At 36.0% G+C, this 19216-nt stretch overlaps 1 protein-coding gene across 6 annotated transcripts in view; it reads right to left on the bottom strand.

Moving 5' to 3' along the window:
- Nucleotides 1-19216, bottom strand: part of AQR (aquarius intron-binding spliceosomal factor) — a 123187-nt gene that overhangs the window by 87662 nt on the left and 16309 nt on the right. For all 6 annotated transcript variants that reach the window (XR_007475324.1, XR_007475326.1, XR_007475325.1 and 3 more), the window contains 8 exons: nucleotides 17865-18005; nucleotides 16092-16160; nucleotides 14940-15040; nucleotides 12470-12546; nucleotides 9209-9273; nucleotides 7707-7823; nucleotides 5642-5755; nucleotides 3861-3964 (listed from right to left, as the gene is read on the bottom strand). Coding sequence is in view for 3 of the 6 variants with exons in the window: in XM_049705477.1 (XP_049561434.1) it covers nucleotides 3861-3964; nucleotides 5642-5755; nucleotides 7707-7823; nucleotides 9209-9273; nucleotides 12470-12546; nucleotides 14940-15040; nucleotides 16092-16160; nucleotides 17865-18005 (788 nt within the window). In the remaining 3 variants the exon portion in view is untranslated. The remainder of the gene's footprint in view (nucleotides 1-3860; nucleotides 3965-5641; nucleotides 5756-7706; nucleotides 7824-9208; nucleotides 9274-12469; nucleotides 12547-14939; nucleotides 15041-16091; nucleotides 16161-17864; nucleotides 18006-19216) is intronic.

The raw sequence follows: 19216 nt of genomic DNA, 5'->3' as shown, positions 1-19216 counted from the left end.
CAAGTTTCATACTTTGCATATGGCTGTCCGGAACCACTGCTGAAATTATTTCTTTTCCACTGAGTTGCCTTGGCACCTTAGTCAAAACCCAACTAACCGTATACGTGTGGTCTATTCCTGAACTTGACCCTGTTCCAGTGATCTATAATGTCTACCCTGTTTTCAATACCACAATGTCTTGATTACTTTAACTTTATAGTAAGTCTTGAAATTAGGTAGTGGAAATTCTCCAATTTTGTTTTTTTTCAAAATGGTCTTGACTATTCTAGTTCCTTTGCCTTTCCATATGAGTTTTAGAATAAGCTTGTCAGTTTCTATCAAATATCCTGCTGTGACTCTGACTGGAAATGAATTATATCTATAGATCAATTTGGGCAGAATCCACACCTCAACTGAGTCCTCTCATCCATGAACAAGGTGTATCTCTCCATTTTTAAAATCAATTCACTTTAATTGCACAGACTTCCTTAACATGGTTTCAGATACCACAACGAAACTTTCAAGAAATCTATCAACTGTCAAGTTTTGATATGTATCAAAGAATAATATTCCTAAATATGAAAAAGCTTTTAAAATAAACTTCCCTCTGTGTAAGAGTGGATTATCTTCATTTACTTCAGGCAAAATAACATCTTAAAACAAACTGAAACCAACAACAGATCTGCAAATCCAACTGTCTTTCATTAAGCCAGACATTAAAAAGATATGCAAAACTGTAAAACAATGCTACTCTTCTCACTATGTATTCTTTTTTTCATTATGGAGTATATATTTTTCATTAACAATATGTATGAAAGATACAATGGATTTTACTTGATTTTTAAAATAAATTAAATATTTAAAATTCCTCTACTTTTAATTTCTAATGTAGTAAATATAATGGCTATAATCCACATTAAAAAAGTTCTTTGTGATCCTCAATGATTTGTAAGAGTATAAAGGAGCTCTATGGACAAAAATAAATTCCCTGGACAGACTATATAGCTATTAAATGTAAGAAAAAAATCTACAAAAGTGCTTAAAAAATATAATATTTTTTGTAATCTTTTGGTGAAGAAGGCCTTCTAAATAAAACATCTGTGGGCTTCCCTGGTGGTGCAGTGGTTGAGAGTCTGCCTGCCGATGCAGGGGACACAGGTTCGTGCCCCAATTCGGGAAGATCCCACATGCCGCGGAGCGGCTAGGCCCGTGAGCCATGGCCGCTGAGCCTGCACGTCCGGAGCCTGTGCTCTGCAGCGGGAGAGGCCACAACAGTGAGAGGCCCACGTACCACAAAATAAATAAATAAATAAAATACATAAATAAAATAAAACATTTGTTACTGTTATTAAAAAGAAGACTGAAAGATGTGATTAAAAATTTAAAACATCTGTAATAACAAAATATACCATAAACAAAGTTTAAAAGGGAGAAACTGAGACAAAATAATTGCAACAGAACTAGACAAAATAATAATATCCAGGTTCCTGGATATATAATATAAAGGTTCCTTATTTTAACAAATCAATAAAATGACAAACAATGGAATACAAAATAGCAAAGGATAACAATCAGAAAGTAACATACAATCACAGAATGCAAGTAAAACAATGAGAATCTTTTTGTCCTTGGATTGGCAAAAATGAAAAACTAATTTACCTAGTGTTGGAAGGGAGAGAAATAAATCTTTAAACACTATTGATGTAAGTGTATAATTGGCATTTTTTTGGAAGATAGTTTAGCAATATGTAACAAAATTTAAACACATAACCCCTTTGAGTCAGCCATTCTGCTTCTGGGAATCAGTACTAAAATTTTAAAAATAGAAGTAAAAAGAATGTTCATTGCCTAATTGTTTGTTATAGTCAAAAAATTTTAAATTAAAGATCCGTCAATAGGTGAGTGATTAAAAAATAGTATGGTAGGGCTTCCCTGGTGGCGCAGTGGTTGAGAGTCCGCCTGCTGATGCAGGGGACACGGGTTCGTGCCCCGGTCTCGGAAGATCCCACATGCTGCGGAGCAGCTAGGCCTGTGAGCCATGGCTGCCGAGCCTGTGTGTCCGGAGCCTGTGCTCCGCAACGGGAGAGGCCACGATGGTGAGAGGCCTGCGTACCGCAAAAAAAAAAAAAAAAAGTATGGTAGACCTGTTCAATAGAACTCAATGCCATTATTTAAAAGAAGGAAGTAGACGTGTGTGTTACTATAAGTTATTACATATCCTCATATGAAAATGAATGACCAGACCAATCTCAGTTTGCTTCAGTTTAAATAGCCAATTAACTACACATAAATTCTCCCCAGAGTTAAGGAAAATGAGGAGATAACAGAGCACAATGGTCAAAAGTTAGGGCTCAGAATAAAAAAGAATGAAATCTTGCCATTTGCAACAACATGGATGGACCCTAAGGCCATTATGCTAACTGAAATAAGTCAGAAAGAGAAAGACAAATACTGTATGGGTCACTTATATGTGGAATTTAATGAGTCACTTATATGTGGAATTTTAAAACAACCCTCCCCCCCAAAAAAAACCAAGCTTACAGAAACAGGGAACAGATTGGTGGTTGCCCAAGGCAAAGGTGGGTGAAATGGTAAAGGAGATCAAAATGTACAAACTTCCAGTTATAAAATAAATAAGTCATGGGTATGTAATTGTACAGCATGGTGACTATAATTAGTAATAGTGTACTGCATATTTGCAAGTTGCAAAGAAAGTAGATCTTAGATGTTCTCACCACAAGACCAAAAAGTTCTCTATATATGGAGATAAATGCTACCTAGACTCGTGGTGATTAATTTCACAATAAATACAAATATTAAATCATTGTGTTATACACCTGAGACTAATATAATGTTTTATGTCAATTATACCTCAAAAAAAAAATAATTAGGGCTCAGAAGTCAGACTACCTAGGTTCAAATCCTATCTTTGGGGCTCCCCTGTTGGCGCAGTGCTTAAGAACCCGCCTGCCAATGCGGGGGACACGGGTTCCAGCCCTGGTCCAGGAAGATCCCACATGCCGCGGAGCAACTAAGTCCAGGCACCACAACTACTGAGCCTGCGCTCTAGAGTCCATGAGCCACAACTACTGAGCCCATGTGGCACAACTACTGAAGCCCGTGTGTCTAGAGCCCATGCTCCGTGACGAGAAGCCACCGCAATGAGAAGCCTGTGCACTGCAATGAAGAGTAGCCCTCACTCGAAGCAACTAGAGAAAGCCCGTGCGCAGCAACGAAGACCCAACGAAGCCAAAGATAAAATAAAATAAATTTATAAAAAAAAAAAAAATCCTATCTTTGCCACTTACTTGCTGTGTGACTCAGGCAAAGTACTCAACTCTTCTGTGCCTCGGCTACCTTATATGTAAAATGGTACCTACTCCTCTCACATGAATATTTTGAGAATTAACTTATTTATATACTAGTAGAGTACCTATCACAAAGTAAATAAATGTATGCTATTATTGCTATTTTCAAAAAAGTATACTTAACAGAGATGCCAGAGAACATTACAATTTAATAAATTTTAAACATGCAAAATTTTTCTTATGCCTAACCTCTAATATCACATAGGATGAACATTTACTGGTTTCTGTTGTATGTTGTTTACGACTGATGGGATACCAGCTTATATTCTACTCTAAAAAAATTTGAGATCTAGGAAAAATATAAAAGTTACGAAAAATAAAAATTTTACCAAAATAAAGAGAAGATGTATAATTATATTTAAGTGACTCAAAGATAACAAATGCTAGAGAGAAGCACTAGCTCTAGTTTTCAATAAACAGTAGTGCAACAAGTAACATCACCTAAAGTAGTGCAAAAATAACTAAAACCAAAAAAGAACATTAAAATTCAGTTGTCCTTTCATATTGCCTTACCTAAGAGGTCCAAAAAACTTGATCAAGGATTCCCGAGTATCTACTTCTGCGACATTTGAGAGGGCAAAATCATAGAGTTCAGGGAAATGTGCAAAAGCAGCTCTCTAGAAAAGAACAGAATTAATTAATTAATTAATGCCTACATATTAATATAATAAATTACAACTTATATACTGTATAATGGAAAAAAAATTTTTTAATTAATGCAATTCTCTTTCTTATATGCTTCTCATATGTGACCTCTGCCTTATTCAAAAGCATTAGATTCAATGGGGAAAAAAACAGAATTGTTCTAGCCGGAGAGTACAAAGAATCAATGTTCAGTTTTTGATTTCTAAAACTGTATTTTGCATATAAAGGAAAATAGCCAGGAAGGCCAGCTTCACTGACAGGAGAAGAGAAAGAACAAAACAAAACACTTTATGATCAAGAATTGGCCTAACAAAACCATAAGAAAGTCTCAAGGGCAACTCCCAATGAAGATGTATCTCAAGGGAGAGGCCTACAGCATAGTGTGCTTGTGCCCTGCTTTACTTTGGAACTCTGGAAAGAGAGAACCTCGCAGGGTAACACCTCCAACCAACGTGGGGTAAGCTGCAAGGAAAACAGAAAGAGCAGCATCATGCTGATTTGATTAAGTATGTGTGAAATAACATTCTTAGTCCTCCATAATGCTCATGTGGCACTGGGAAGATCCACAAGTTTTCACGTGCTCTGTACTGGATGACACAGAAGGTTGCCAAGGTTATCGATGAGCCTGCCATGAAACAACTACAGGCAATGGCAAAATGACCCTGAAACCAAGCCTGAAAGTGAGCTGCCTGAGCTAGGAAATGAAGGCGAGTCAGCTCCCAGGAGGACTCCAGCACCATCAAGAACAAGGGCTGGGGGGCTTCCCTGGTGGTGCAGCGGTTGAGAGTCCGTCTGCCGATGCAGGGGACACGGGTTCGTGCCCCGGTCCGGGAAGATCCCACGTGCCGCGGAGCGGCTGGGCCCGTGAGCCATGGCCGCTGAGCCTGCGCAATGGCAGAGGCCACAACGGTGAGAGGCCCGCGTACCGCAAAAAAAAAAAGAACAAGGGCTGGGGCCTTGTCAGTAGGCTGACAACCAAGCTCCAAGGGCGCAGTCATTGTGCCTTGCTGGTGGCCAAGAGAACAGCCACACACCACACCCGCTGTGGTCACTTCAAGGGCAGAGGCAGAAGGACAAAAACACTAATGTTCTGAGAAAAGCAGGAAAACATGTCTGAGCTGATTATGAAAGACAATTTGAACTTAAGTTTGGCTGAGTCTTTACCCAAAAAAAGACTCTTTAAAATGTAAAGAACTGAATTACTTTAAATTGAGAAATAAAAGCTGCCACCAGACAAAACTGAGTTCAAGAGCAAAATGTGCTCAGTAATAGTAACAAAGGTACTTTTGGGGCACATCTGAGCTGCACTGGTAAATTTCAGTCCCATTACATGTGTTTATCTTTAAAATGTACAAAGCACTTACACATACTTTGTCAAGTTGAAATACCCTTTCATAAAATAAAACTGATACTTAAACACACTACACTGGCCCAGTAACTAATATTTTTTGAGTGTCAAATATCAATATACTGAGTCTCAAGATTGAGAACTATAAAAGAAAGCATTCTTTTTCACGAATCCATCAGAATTAGCAATATTTTAAAAATTCAAGATGAACACACTATTAAATTAGTACTACATAAAACCTAAATTATTTATGACTCAACTTCACGGAGCAGACGCAAAGGCTATAATGCATTTCAATTACCTGTAGAGAAGTAATTCTATCATAGTGAATCGTAGTCATCTCATTCTCTGTCAGAGCATTTCCAGTCTGATCATTAATCTCAAAACCAGTATAGAACTTAAGCATGTCCAAAAGCTGAAAGGATACATTTAAATTAATAAACTATGTAAACATGAGAACAAGAAAGCAAAAATACGACAGTATTAAAAATAATAAAATCCACATACCTTCTTAGAGGTACTGAAAAGTTTTGGAATGTAAACATTGCAACAAACATTTCAGCACATATGCAAACGTGTTTTATTTATGTGAGCATAAAGTATATGCCTTGTGAACAAACTGTTAAGTCTATTTCATACACATGGTCTACTTCTACAGGAAAGAACTTCAACTGCAATCCCAATACTAAAGAGACATTAAGGAACTAATCAAAGAAAGCCAATCATTTTAATGGAAAAAAAAATCTATCTATATAGAACTATACCATTAGAGGGAACTCCTGAGGTCTTATGCCACTTAAAATTTTCTGATGAGGGTTTTGCAATTCACAATTAGAGATACTCTTCTCTATGCTTCTATTAGAAAAAACAGCAAGGTGGGAAAAGCTAAGCTATTCATTCCTCTCTTCCGTCTCCATGACCATCAAGCTCTTTGGCTTAGTTCCTGGTGCTTTAAGAAGGCCTGCTTTCCCCCTGTGCTGGCAGTATCAACAGAATCAACAGAATTTGGGGCTCCATTCTCCCCCAATTTTTATTATTCTTAATTCTAATCTATGGCAGATCAGATATTAGGATTTTTTAAATTAATTTTTATTGGTGTATAGTTGATTTACAATGTTGTGCTAGTTTCTGCTGTACAGCAAAGTGAATCAGTTATACGTATACGTATATATACTGTTTTTTAGATTCTTTTCCCATACAGGCCATTACAGAGTATTGAGTAGAGTTCCCTGTGCTATATAGTAGGTTCTTATTAGTTATCTATTTTATATATAGTAGTGTCTATGTGTCAATCCCAATATCCCAATTTATCCCCCCCAGATATTAGGATTTTAATGTATTTTAATATATGCAACAAATCACTGGGTAAAATTAATAACAGAATAGGAAAAAAAGGAATGCTCACAGATACAAGATAAAAGAATTCTTAGGACAGTGTGCAAATACACACATGAAAATTTTATCTCCAGCTGTGATCTGAAAGGCGAGTGTTAGAAGTCTGTTAGAAGACTTTTCTTCTGGATGACACTACAGGAAATGGGAAACCTTAATAGTGTGTCTTCCTACCCAAGGCAGTAAACAAAGTTCACTTGCCTTCCAACTCAAGGCAGCAGTCTAAGTGTATATGTACTTCCACACTATCAACTGCCTCTGTCACCCTCGTCTTATGCAAAGAGAGCCATGATATTAGGGCACAGTTCACTCGAAAGTAATGCTTATCATCTATTATAGTCCACGGTGGTTACTGACATAGAATCAAAATATATATGAGTATGTGGGACTACATCACACATAATTTAGTCCAATAATAAAATCACATATGATTAACAAAACGTTTATCTGAATTACCTAATCCCCTCAAATTTAAAATGCTTAATTGTTTTACTGTTTACATTAATAAAATGAATATTCAGAAGAGAAAAAAAGGTTATAATATAAAATTAGTATAGGCCACCTATACAAGAAGGCATCCGTTTTGTATATTAAGACTTGGTTTAACTTTTTTTTTGGCGGTACGCGGGCCTCTCACTGTTGTGGCCTCTCCTGTTGCAGAGCACAGGCTCCGGATGCGCAGGCTCAGAGGCCATGGCTTATGGGCCCAGCCGCTCTGCGGCATGTGGGATCTTCCCGGACTGGGGCACGAACCCATGTCCTCTGCATCGGCAGGCGGACTCTCAAGCACTGCGCCACCAGGAAAGCCCTGGTTTTACTTTAAAACGACTAATGAGGAATTTACATCATTCAATTCAGTATTTAGCAAAATATATGTTGCACCATGCCCCAGTACTCCCAGGTGCATGGCAAAGAAAGAAAAGATTGACTTAGAAATGAAAACAATAAATACGTTCAGATCCACCAGTGCTCACCTGGGAAAAAAGATGGCCATCCTCTTCTCTACGAACAAGATTGGAAAGGTAACAGTGAACCAAAAGGTGGGAGTCATCCAGGATGGTGTTAAACCAGCGTCTTGTGGGGAGTAGGGCCTAAAGAAAATAATCACCACAGCAATAAGTCTGCATGCTCTCCCAGCTACAGGTGAAGTCTACTGATACACAGTGCAGAAGTGTTAATCACATACAAAGTACCCTCAGCCCCCCAAAAGACACTCTGCACAAGGCAAAGGGTCTGGTCCATGCTGTAAATAAATTCAGTGGTAATGTTTCTAAATAAAATCCAGCACTGGAAGAAACCTCAGATACCCTGGCCACTAGTTTGCAAACAAAATCCTATATGAAATCCCAATATGTATTGTGTGCAGGTTTAAAAATGGGGAAAAGGGAGTGGAAAACCCTAAATGGAGATCCCTTTCTCAGTTTCCTCTTCCCATATCATTCTATGACAGTCAGAAAGACAATACTGAGAAACTATGACAATCACAGTTTGGAAACCACTCATCTAGTCAAATACCCTCATGTTAAAGGGGAGGTTACTGAGATCCTCAGAGATTATAGTTACTGGCAGAGCTGGAATCTCAATGAAGATCTCATGAATGACTGCGAGTCCAGTACTCTAATCCTCAGGTCTAGAAACCACCCTAGCTCTCCTGATAAGGAATGAACAGAAAAGATTTTCTTTCAATTTTCTGCATTAAAGAGCGAGAGGAAAGGAATGGAAATGAATTCAATCTGAACTAGACCAACTCTGCATCTGAACTCTGTATCAAAATCTTGCACCTAGTAGCATGAAATCTTTTTTAAAAACCTTAATTTTAAAAATTGACTATAGCAAGCAGCTATATCTTTCTTCATCAATAATATTAGGCACATTTAGAAAAGTGAGATGATTAAAGCAATGGCCATAAATCTACAACTTCAGCCCTTTTTAAAACTCTACGTAAGGGTATTAAATATGATACAAAATAAATTGCCATTGCTGGACTCGTGTTTAATAACTACACTAAATAATGTTTTTTATACAAATGCAGCCATTTGACAGTCATCTGAAAACTTCAAGGGTCAATCACTTTTTTTTTTTTTTAACATCTTTATTGGGGTATAATTGCTTTACAATGGTGTGTTAGTTTCTGTTTTATAACAAAGTGAATCAGTTATACATATACATATGTTCCCATATCTCTTCCCTCTTGCGTCTCCCTCCCTCCCACCCTCCCTATCCCACCCCTCCAGGCTGTCACAAAGCACCAAGCCAATATCCCTGTGCCATGCGGCTGCTTCCAACTAGCTATCTACCTTACTACGTTTGTTAGTGTGTATATGTCCATGACTCTCTTCTCTATAAGACATTTTGAAATAGGTACAAACAAACTAAGGCCAGTTTGAGGTGATAAAGAAATATTTCATGTATAGTCACAGGCTTAATCTTAGCCTCCTTAATGATTATGCAACAGAAGTCACCGCACACTTCTTACCTCTAGATCAATCATAAGTTCAATAAATCTTTCACAATAATGAACTTTGTCCATAGTGACAGGTTCTAGACATAACAGAGAAAACATGTTAAAACTTTCTTACTTAGGGCGTTTTATGGTACTATATCTTAAAATTGGCAGTTATTTAGTTATCTAAACAAGGTTATTTGTCTCATTCATCAGGATTGGACTAACTATGGTTCAGAGCACAGACCTCACATATATTTCAAAAAGGGCAGGCCTTACCCTTACAGTAAGCTCTATAAATATGAGAAAATGAAAAATGCAGCTTAGATGAGAGACACATTTTAAAAATCAGACGTGCAAAAATATTTTTAAAGTGTTAATTTTTAAAAATGTGTACCAAGTGATTAGATGTTGAAAAAACTTGAATAGAAAAACTAGAAAGGCAGTTTTATCTCAGTTATTGACCTACTTTCCTTATTTTCTTCACATACTAAACATCTAGAATTTCTTTCATATGCATAAACACATACACATATGTGTACCTGTATACACACAAAGATATATATATATATATCTTTAAAATGCACAGAAAATGGGTGGGGAAGATACAAAACAAACTAATAAAAGGGACAATTTTTGTGACTTTTTTTCACTGTACATGTATTAACTGACATTAAAATGTCAATGACACATAGAGCAATAAAATATTTTTTTAAATCACTATCTTGTGTTATTCATGAGCATTAATGTACTATTTTTAAAAACATTTTTGTTTTTAAAAGAATTACAAACCTTGTGACATGACATGCTTTCGGATTACAAATGTCTTTTTTTTCTAATGTCAGAAAATGTTCTGCTATTTTACCAGCTGAAACCAACCTGACAAGACTGTTTCAATTGAAAAGGAGATAATTTCAGGGTCCCTAGGCTAAGGTCTCCCAGCAGCAAATAAACCAGTGCTAGACCTGTAGAAGGCATCCTACAAATGCTTAAATAAATCCACTCTTTTACTTGTAGCATACAGGGAACTAGAAGGCTTTATGTGAAGAAAGAAATATGAATACTTTTGTAACTAACACATGCCCATAATCCAAACCCTAAAATAACATAACTATAGAATTTCACAGCTGGAAAAGACCTCAGAGAACATCTGTACTACCTCTTCATTTTCCAGGTAAGAAACTGAGGACCAGAGGAAAATGACTTGATAAAAGTATAGAACAAAGTAATGGCTGGTTAGAACTGGAATCCAGGTTTTCTGAGACATAGTCTAGGTCACACAGCAACTAAAACTAAAGAATTTAAAAGAGCGACTTTTAAATTAAATCCATTCAAATCGGTCCTCTGTTGTATCTTTTCTTCCTTATTACTGTCAAAGGAAAATAATTTTGTCCAAAATTTTAAAAGTGAACAGGAGCTGTATTTGTATTTTTATTTATTGCTTGAGAAAATTACTGGCAATGGCCTATTTAAAATTAGAACGTGATGCTTGGTACTCAATTTCTGAGTTCTGGTGGATAAAACAGCATATTTTTACACTAATTGGCCCTACTAGGCATAATTCTTCAGAGCTGAAGCCCTGTTATTTCAGTTTCAGACATCAGTATATCCTTATTGTTTGCTTTTTATGTGTATTGTGTATTTTTCCTTTCTTCTGATAGCTGTCCTGACATCTCAGACCACCCTATACAGATTTCCTTTATAACAATTGATATGAACAGGCTGTCTGTAATGACCCTGTAAAATGAAATTACACACAATCTTTTTTACTCTTTTATAAATTAGTTTTCTGTTTCCTAACTATATATTCTATCTGTTTTTATGCCCTCTCTGAACTGGCACACTATTTTCATCACCTTGTTGGTTCCTTTGCCAGAAAGTTAACAAATTTTGATTAAAGCTCAAGATCAATCTAAGAAATTTTCTTTTCTGACAATATATTATGACAATGGCAACAGTTAGTAGTTTATAGGATGTTAAAATTACTGCAGGTCCTATATTGTTGTATTTACTTGACTTTCAAACCTTTCTACGTGACATCAATTTTTTTTTTTTTTGGCCACGCTGCGTGGCTTGTGGGATCTTAGCTCCCCGACCAGGGATCAAACCCAGGCCCACGGCAGTGAAAGCACTGAGTCCTACACACTGGACCATGAAGGAATTCCCAAGATGACATCAATTTTTATGACCCTAATTGTTACAGACATTACAGGTTCTCATTATTACTATTTGTGCCAAGGAAACCAAATCTAAGTCTTCTTTCCAGGTTTAAGGTTCTTAACTGAAAGATTTAAATACACAAATATTAAGTGACATAGATTACAAGCATATGACAATTTTTTCTTTATACTGATGCTGGTAGTAATACTGATATTATGCCCCAAATCAGGTACCATAAATTAGCATTTATAGCATTAGTATCTACTCGTCACTGAATTACAGGTGTGATTTTCCGTTGTAAACTATTATTTGGGGGGGGGCAGCAACATTTATAAGTAAATAATTGTTGTATTTCAGTTTAAACAAAGCTACAATCTGATTCATATACATGCTATAATCTCTGGTGCATATAAATATGGTACACCTACAGCAATTGTTCTTAGATTATATTCCAGTTAGAAAATAAAATATTAACAACCTATGACATATCATACATAAATGCTTATAAAGATCTTGCGAACCCAGAATAATGTAATTAGCTCTTCCTGGTACATAGGTCTCTCACGCACACTCACACACACACACACACACACACACACACACACACACACATCTATATACAGTATAATCATGATATATTTTGAAATTTATACTCAACATAGCATATATTTATGTATGTTTCACCAATAAATGGGGGCCACAATGGAGGAAAATCCTTCCCATCTCATCTTGTAGCTCATATCTCAAAATAATTCTCCTCTTCCCCTCCTAACAATATTTGATATTGCTTGAAAACTCTACTCAGCAAATTGTAAATGCCATGTAGATAGGGTCTGTGAGTGTCTTGTTCACCATGTCCCAGAACCTTGTTCAGGACCTGTGGCTTATAAGCAAGCTCCAAAAATAAATAAATGAACATTTTAATAACCATGCCGGTGCCCTTAAATTACGTGAATTTCTAAGGCAGCCACGATACTCAGACTGGTAACTTATTTGAAAGGGGAAGGACATAACCCCTTGTCAATATAATTTAAAATCACTCTGAGAGCAGTTTTTAGACTAAAGATTAGTAAATACTATATGGGAATCTAAATGGTAACTTCACAAATGAGCTGAGAAGAGGAAGATAGTTACCAGAAAGTGGAACTGATTTCAGCACAGAGATAAACTTCTGGATGAGCTGTGAAAGAAATCTTCTTTCTTGATAGGCTCTAAAATCAGAGAGAACAAACAGTGACCAAATTATTTTTGAGAAATAATTATTTCAAAAGTAAAATTTAAATGGTGAACAGCCTTTCTTACACTGTTCAAAATGTTCCATTTCTCTCTGAAATGAGGACCATAATTTAAACACACAGCTTCTTCTTTGAATGTAAGTACAGCACTACATGAAGAAAAGAAGAGCCTCATTACTGGCCTAATAAACCAGCCAAGAAAGCATCTCTATCTTCTTACTGTAAAAGTTTTCACTTGTGATTTAAAGGTCAGAACTAGAAAGTTTTCAAAATTTCATTTACAGTCTGCTCTTGAAACATAAAAAATCTAACATTTCAGTATGTAGTTAAAATGAGATAAGCAATTACATACTTTAATATGTTTAAACTATTAAACAGAGTATTACGATGTATAAAAATTAAATGTTAGTTTAAAAAACAACTTTTTACTCATTACTAATTTAAGATGCACTATGTACCAACTAATCAAAAAACAATCATAAGGTACTGGATGGCTACAACTGATTATGCCAGTCCTGGTGGAAATAAAAAGGAGGAGAATGACTAAAATATACTTGAAATGACAAGTCATAAAATATAATTAATAGCACAAGCCAGCATTAATAAAACTGACTGACATTAACTGAGCACTTACCGTGCCAGGATGTGAGCTGTGTTAAGTACATCATACAAAATAGTCTCATACTGACAACAGTCCTACGAAACAGGTACTATTGTCTTGCTTTCACACTGAGGCTCAAGGAGGTATAGTAACTTGACCAAATTTACACGGCAGGTGAGTGTGAACCCTAGTTAAGTCTGATTGTAGAACCTATACTCTAAACAACTATACATAGTCTAATCATTATGAAAAGACCTGATGTTTCAATAAGAAACACAGTCTGTTTTAGGAGTTCAGAAGAAGAAAGCACTGTGGCCTAAAGTAGTTGGTGTGGAAGAGCATTTAGAAGGTTACCCTTCAATTAAGTGGAGTAGAGTGGAAAGGGTAGTTAGGGAAGGAATGTTTACAAAACAATGAATAGTCTATCGATTTGGAATTAAATCATATTGAGGTAACGGGAAGAGAGAGTTTAAATTTTTTAGAAGTAGTCAAAAAAATAATGCAAAGATATCATGTAATTAGCCCAATCAAGAGCCTATTGGTTAGAAAGATACCATGGAAGAGATGAGACTGGAGTTCGAAGTTAAAGAAAGGATATTCCTATTCTGACCCTAATATCCTGTCCTTATAGCTCTCACCTCCTTACTCCCAAACTTGTTTCTCTGATATCCAGCTTTTTTCAGTTCTTCTCATTTTCAGTAATCACCAGCAAAACTCCAAGCTTCACTTCTTTTTGTCCTCAACCCTCTTTTCATAGTTTACATACTCACTACATAATCTCACTCATACACATGACTTCAGTTACTATCTACAGGTGTATACAGACTACTCTCCTAAGTGGAGGAAAAAATAAGAGTCAGAAGAAGTTATCATAGGCCCAAGGGAAGCGAGTCCTAAGCATATAAGCAGAGGGAAAAAATAGTGAGTGGAAAAGAGCACTTAAAGATGAAGAAAGAAAAAGGATCACTGCTGGAAGAGTCAGAGAGTAAATAAGGCAAGAACACAGTTAGACCAGCTAGCCTCAAAGAGAGAGCGGAACAAATCTCTTAGAGTATACAGATTCTTCCCCTGTGTCCTACTAACAGCACTTTGTTTGATGAAATAAATAATTGCTACTAGACTTTTATCCAATTGGTAATACTTACTATTGAAATACCCTGCAACCCTCATCTGCTTCCTTAATTGTTATACTTGATTTATTTTTCTCCTTAGCATGGACCACCATATAATATACCATATAATTCATCTGTTATTTGCTGCCTTCCGCAACTAGAATGTAAGCTCCACAAGACCAGGAATTACTTTCCATTTTCTTCTCTGCCACAACCCCTATACCTATAATAGTACTCAGCAAAATAATAAACACTCAATATTTATGGAATGAATGAACTGTATAAAATGGAGTGTATTAGTAATTGTTAAGAGTGCAGGAGTAAGAAAAATAAAGATAAGTTGGAATGATAGCCTGCAGACTGTGGAGAAAATTGAGAACCATCCACGACAGAGACTATGATGGACAACAGGCAAGGGGAAGACCCAGTGATACACTTATGACTGGAGCAGAGATAAGGGAAAGGAGAAAAACATGGTGAAGTTTTGGCTTCTCCCTTGGACCTTTGAGAAAAATATTCCTATGACAGTCTAAGTGCTTCTTAATCATTTATTTGGTTCAGCAGTATGTAAAGGAAACAACAAATCAAGTCAGCAATATCTAAGACTCACAACCCAGCATAAGAAACCAACATGGAACAAAGCTTTGGCAACATACTGTTCTCTTGCTTCTGGATCCATCTTTTCATCATTCTTTTTAATCAAGTTCCAGAATTTTCTTAGTTTAGGTGTCTTTTTTAATTCTAATTCCAATCGTGCCTGAAAGAGTGATGTGACATTAAATTATCAGTAACCCCAAAGCTTACAAGGATAAAGATTAGATCAACTATTAGGTAGTTTTCTAATGTATGGATATAATACAGAGCAATGGGATAAAACCAGAAAGCAACACGACAAAACCTGAAAACTAAGAAACGAATACCTATATTTTAAGGAACTGTTCAATTCTGACACTTGTTAATAGAAAAAAATAAGACAGAAGAAACTGCCTTTTCTAGTCAAGATTTTAAGCTCAATAATATTTTTTTCTTATTTCTAAAATTAAGGACTTTAATTTGAAAAATGAGCATTAACATTTAGGAGCATTAAAGTTCAAAAACAGGGTCTGAAACAATGAACATAAAAGAGCTATCACAATAAGGAAATGTCCACACCACCACATTCTTTCTTACCGCACTTATCTATTTTTAACTTAGTATTAATTATTTATACGTGCCTGTTTTCACCTTCATCAACTGTACCTATGAATGAGCTTGCCTATCTGGGCATCTACAAAACCACCCAAGAGCAGGAAATGGAATTCTGAATACAGTATTATACTGAAATTTGATAGTTTTAACTTTATTCCCTAAGATCTGTTCATTTGATACTGGCACATATTATCCAACAAGAATTTGATGAGAAAAATGAAGTTGCTAATACTAAACATAATTCTGATCTTCTCCTATAGCTGTATATACATTCCAATCAAGAAAAATAAAAAATTCAAGTCTGTATTTAGTCTCATCCAAAGACATATATACGAGTAATAATATTTTACTAAATTAACTCCTCTCTGAGCACAATAGATATTACCTTATTTCACCTTACAATAATGAAATCAGGTGAAACGTATGCTAGCTTACATATAAAAACTTTAAAACGGAAAAAACTACATCTATGATAAGTTAATGCATAGTAAATTAGACAAATTTTGTAAGCAGGAAAGGGGACTTTTAGCTACCATTTTATATCCATATTAAAGCTACACAGTCTAAAACCACATGTTCCACTTATAAATATATGTAAGTTTCTGAAATTAGATACTTACAGGCTGTAAGCCCATCCACATTGGAAGGGAGATAAGCTGCTGCACTTGACTCCGTATCAAGTCTACTTCCTGTATAAAGCATGAAGAAACCAAGTATATAAACACACCAGCACTTTAACCTAAGTCTTTACATAAGGCGCGTACTGCCTTTTTAAGTCCTGGGGGAAAACATGCCATCAGTATTTTCAAATTAATGATATTTTATTATTAAGAAGTTCAATACTTTTTTAAAAAGATACAGTCAAGCCTCATTATTTGTAGATTCCATATTTGTGAATTCATCCACCTGCAAAAATGTATTTGTAATCCCCAATTCAATATTCCCAAAGCTTTTGTTGTCATTCATTGTCAGCACAGAGCAGAGAAAAACGTGAGCTGCCCGACACACACATTTCCAGCTGAGGCTGGACAAGGTGATGCTCTGCCTTCTTGCTTCAGCTCTCACATTATACACTAGCATCTTTTTTTGGTCTATTTAGTGCTACTTTTTCACATTATTGTGGTTTTGGTTGGTGATTTTGCTATTTAAAATGGCCTCAAGCACAGGACTGAAGTGTCGTCCAGTGTTCCTGGGCGTTAGAAGGCTGTGATGTGCCTTACAGAGGAAATATGTGTGTTAGATAAGGTTTGTTTTAAGTTACAGCACTGTTGACCACGAGTTCAATGTTAATGAATCAACAACATATATTACATAAGGTGACTTTAAACAGAAACACATAAAACAGTTATACGCTGATCAGTTTGTCGTGACCAGAGGCTTGCATGAACCTAACCCTGTATTTTCCCCAAGAGCAATGGTTCAGTTATAGCTAATTCAGTGTTTGCAGCTACTTTATAGAGCGTAGCTACCTCAAATAATGAGAACTGATGGTAAGCTGAAAAAAATCAAGTATTTCAATAATAAGCTAGCTTTTAAGTTAATTAAACCTAGCACCAAACTACTAATACTAATTAAATCTTGGTTTTGTTCAATTGCTGACAAGGAATCACATCTATTTATATTTGCTTTGTTTAATTTAATAAATGTTAAAGAGATAATAGTGACATATCATAAATCTTTTTCTTATGTCTTTACAAGATCCATGTGAGGTACTACATGGAAACAGATAATAATCATCCATCTACCAAGACTGTTTTCAGGGAAAGAAAAAACCCCATGCATTCTCCTGTATGGGTCTAAATGCACTATCAGTTCAGAAGCACCTATCTTTAAATAAATAGGTATATACCTTCAGATAACCACAGTAGAGAAGCACGAATGAAATAGTAATTACGGTAAATATTAATTTTTTAGAAGATAATCCTATGAAGAATGAAAAGTGTCATACACAACCCAAAAGACTTTCAAAGATCATCCATAACCACCCCTACACAGTCAACTCAAAACATAACTCTCCTGCTGACCTGCCAGCTTATGCATGAAGTATGACTGAGAAGTAATGAAACCATGTTTCTGTGTATAGCTTACACACACATCTCATTACTCAATGTTAATATTAGACTCTTTGCTGCTCTACGTCTGGAGAACTTCAGCTCTTATTATCATTTTACTTAGAGGCTAGATAGAGAAAAGGAGTGATCAAGTCTAAATCTATTAAAAAGCAAACAGATCTTATAAAAAGATTTTACTGAGAAGGGGCTGAAATCAAGCTGTTAGCATTATCCTCATTCCCCACTACCATGAAGAGTTGGCTACAGAGGTAATCTCATCTACATTCAACTGAAAAGAACAAGAAAACTTGAACGTTTCCCCAAAAGATAAAGAAAAATTACCAAACTATTGAAGCAATGATCAAGAAAAAGCAGTAAGACTGTCTGTTCATGGAGTGAAAATTCACCATCAGTTTCAGCTAATGCCGCTTTCAAGATACACTTGAAAAAGAATGGGAAGTCATCTGGCTTCTTCTTAAAAGTCTGAAAAGAGAAATAAAAATTCATTTTGAAATGGCTTGCTCACCTCTTCTCCTTTAAGCAAACACTGGTGGACTTTTTAGTAGTCCATTAACAATACCTAATAATTACAAAAAGATTATTTGCTTTCTTATTAACGGTAGCAAGTCAAATATAGGTTTCTGGCAGGACTATGTGAGAGTTGCAGAACCGTTCAGCTAATAAAATAATGGCTTCAATTCCTTTATTTTTTCTTCAAGGATTAGGCTGGTAATTAGCTTAGGCTTTGTTTTCTTATTAAAGATCTAAAGTGTTTTAACTCTTCTAATTTAAACAAAAGAAACAACATCTTTAGCAAAAACTAAAGTCTTCCCACTCTAATCTCAAAGACAGCCTTTCCTTTATATTCTCTTTACTCTTAACATATAATGTTAAAAAAAAAGGTAAATAATGTAAATATATTCAAGCCTCTCTGTGATCTACCTCCCCACCTAGTTTCTTTCTGTTACTTACCTCTCCCTTCTTTCATAGGCATGTGCTCCAAATGTGTGGCCTACACTAGCTGTTTTCACTTACTTCCCTACAACAGGTTTCCACCCACAGCACTCCCTGAAGTTGTTACAGCTGTCAAGTGCAAAGGACTCTTACCAACACTCAACCCCTTTTCAATGTGCTGAAGGCTCCTCCTCCTTTGTCACTTTACAGACCAGTGTTCCTAGGGTTCTAGCCTCATTCTTCTTTTCCCCCTCCCATTACTTCAAATACCATATGCTAATGATTCTAAATACACATTTTCAGTCCAGGTTTCTCTAGACCCTTAGATTCCTTTGTCTACTAGACAATTTCACCTAGATATTCCAAAAGCAATTTAAACTCAGTAAGTCCAAAACTCAATTCAATAATTTTGTACCCTCCAAAGTATTCCTCAACCCTCTTCTACCTATCTTGGTAAATGGCACTCTCATCTTTTACATTCAGTTGCCCAAGCCTGGAAAGTTATTGGAAATAATACCTCTCCCAGCTAAAGCTACTTCAATTATCAAGTCTAATCAATTCTACTTCCCAAACCTGTGTGTAACCTCTTCTCTTTATCTGTATTGTCTTTTCTCTGTTTCAAGCTCTAATCACCAAAGTGGTTTTTATAACCTGCAAACTGATCAAGTCATTCTCTGGCTTCCCTCTGCCTTCCTTTGGTAGTTCGAAGCAACTTCACGAAATCCCTAAGATCTCCCAAT

This window comes from Orcinus orca, chromosome 2 (genome assembly GCF_937001465.1).
Source record: "Orcinus orca chromosome 2, mOrcOrc1.1, whole genome shotgun sequence".
Classification (NCBI taxonomy): Eukaryota; Metazoa; Chordata; class Mammalia; order Artiodactyla; family Delphinidae; genus Orcinus; species Orcinus orca.
The sequence above is the reverse complement of the archived record's forward strand: the minus strand, read 5'-3'. Positions and strand labels throughout refer to the sequence as shown.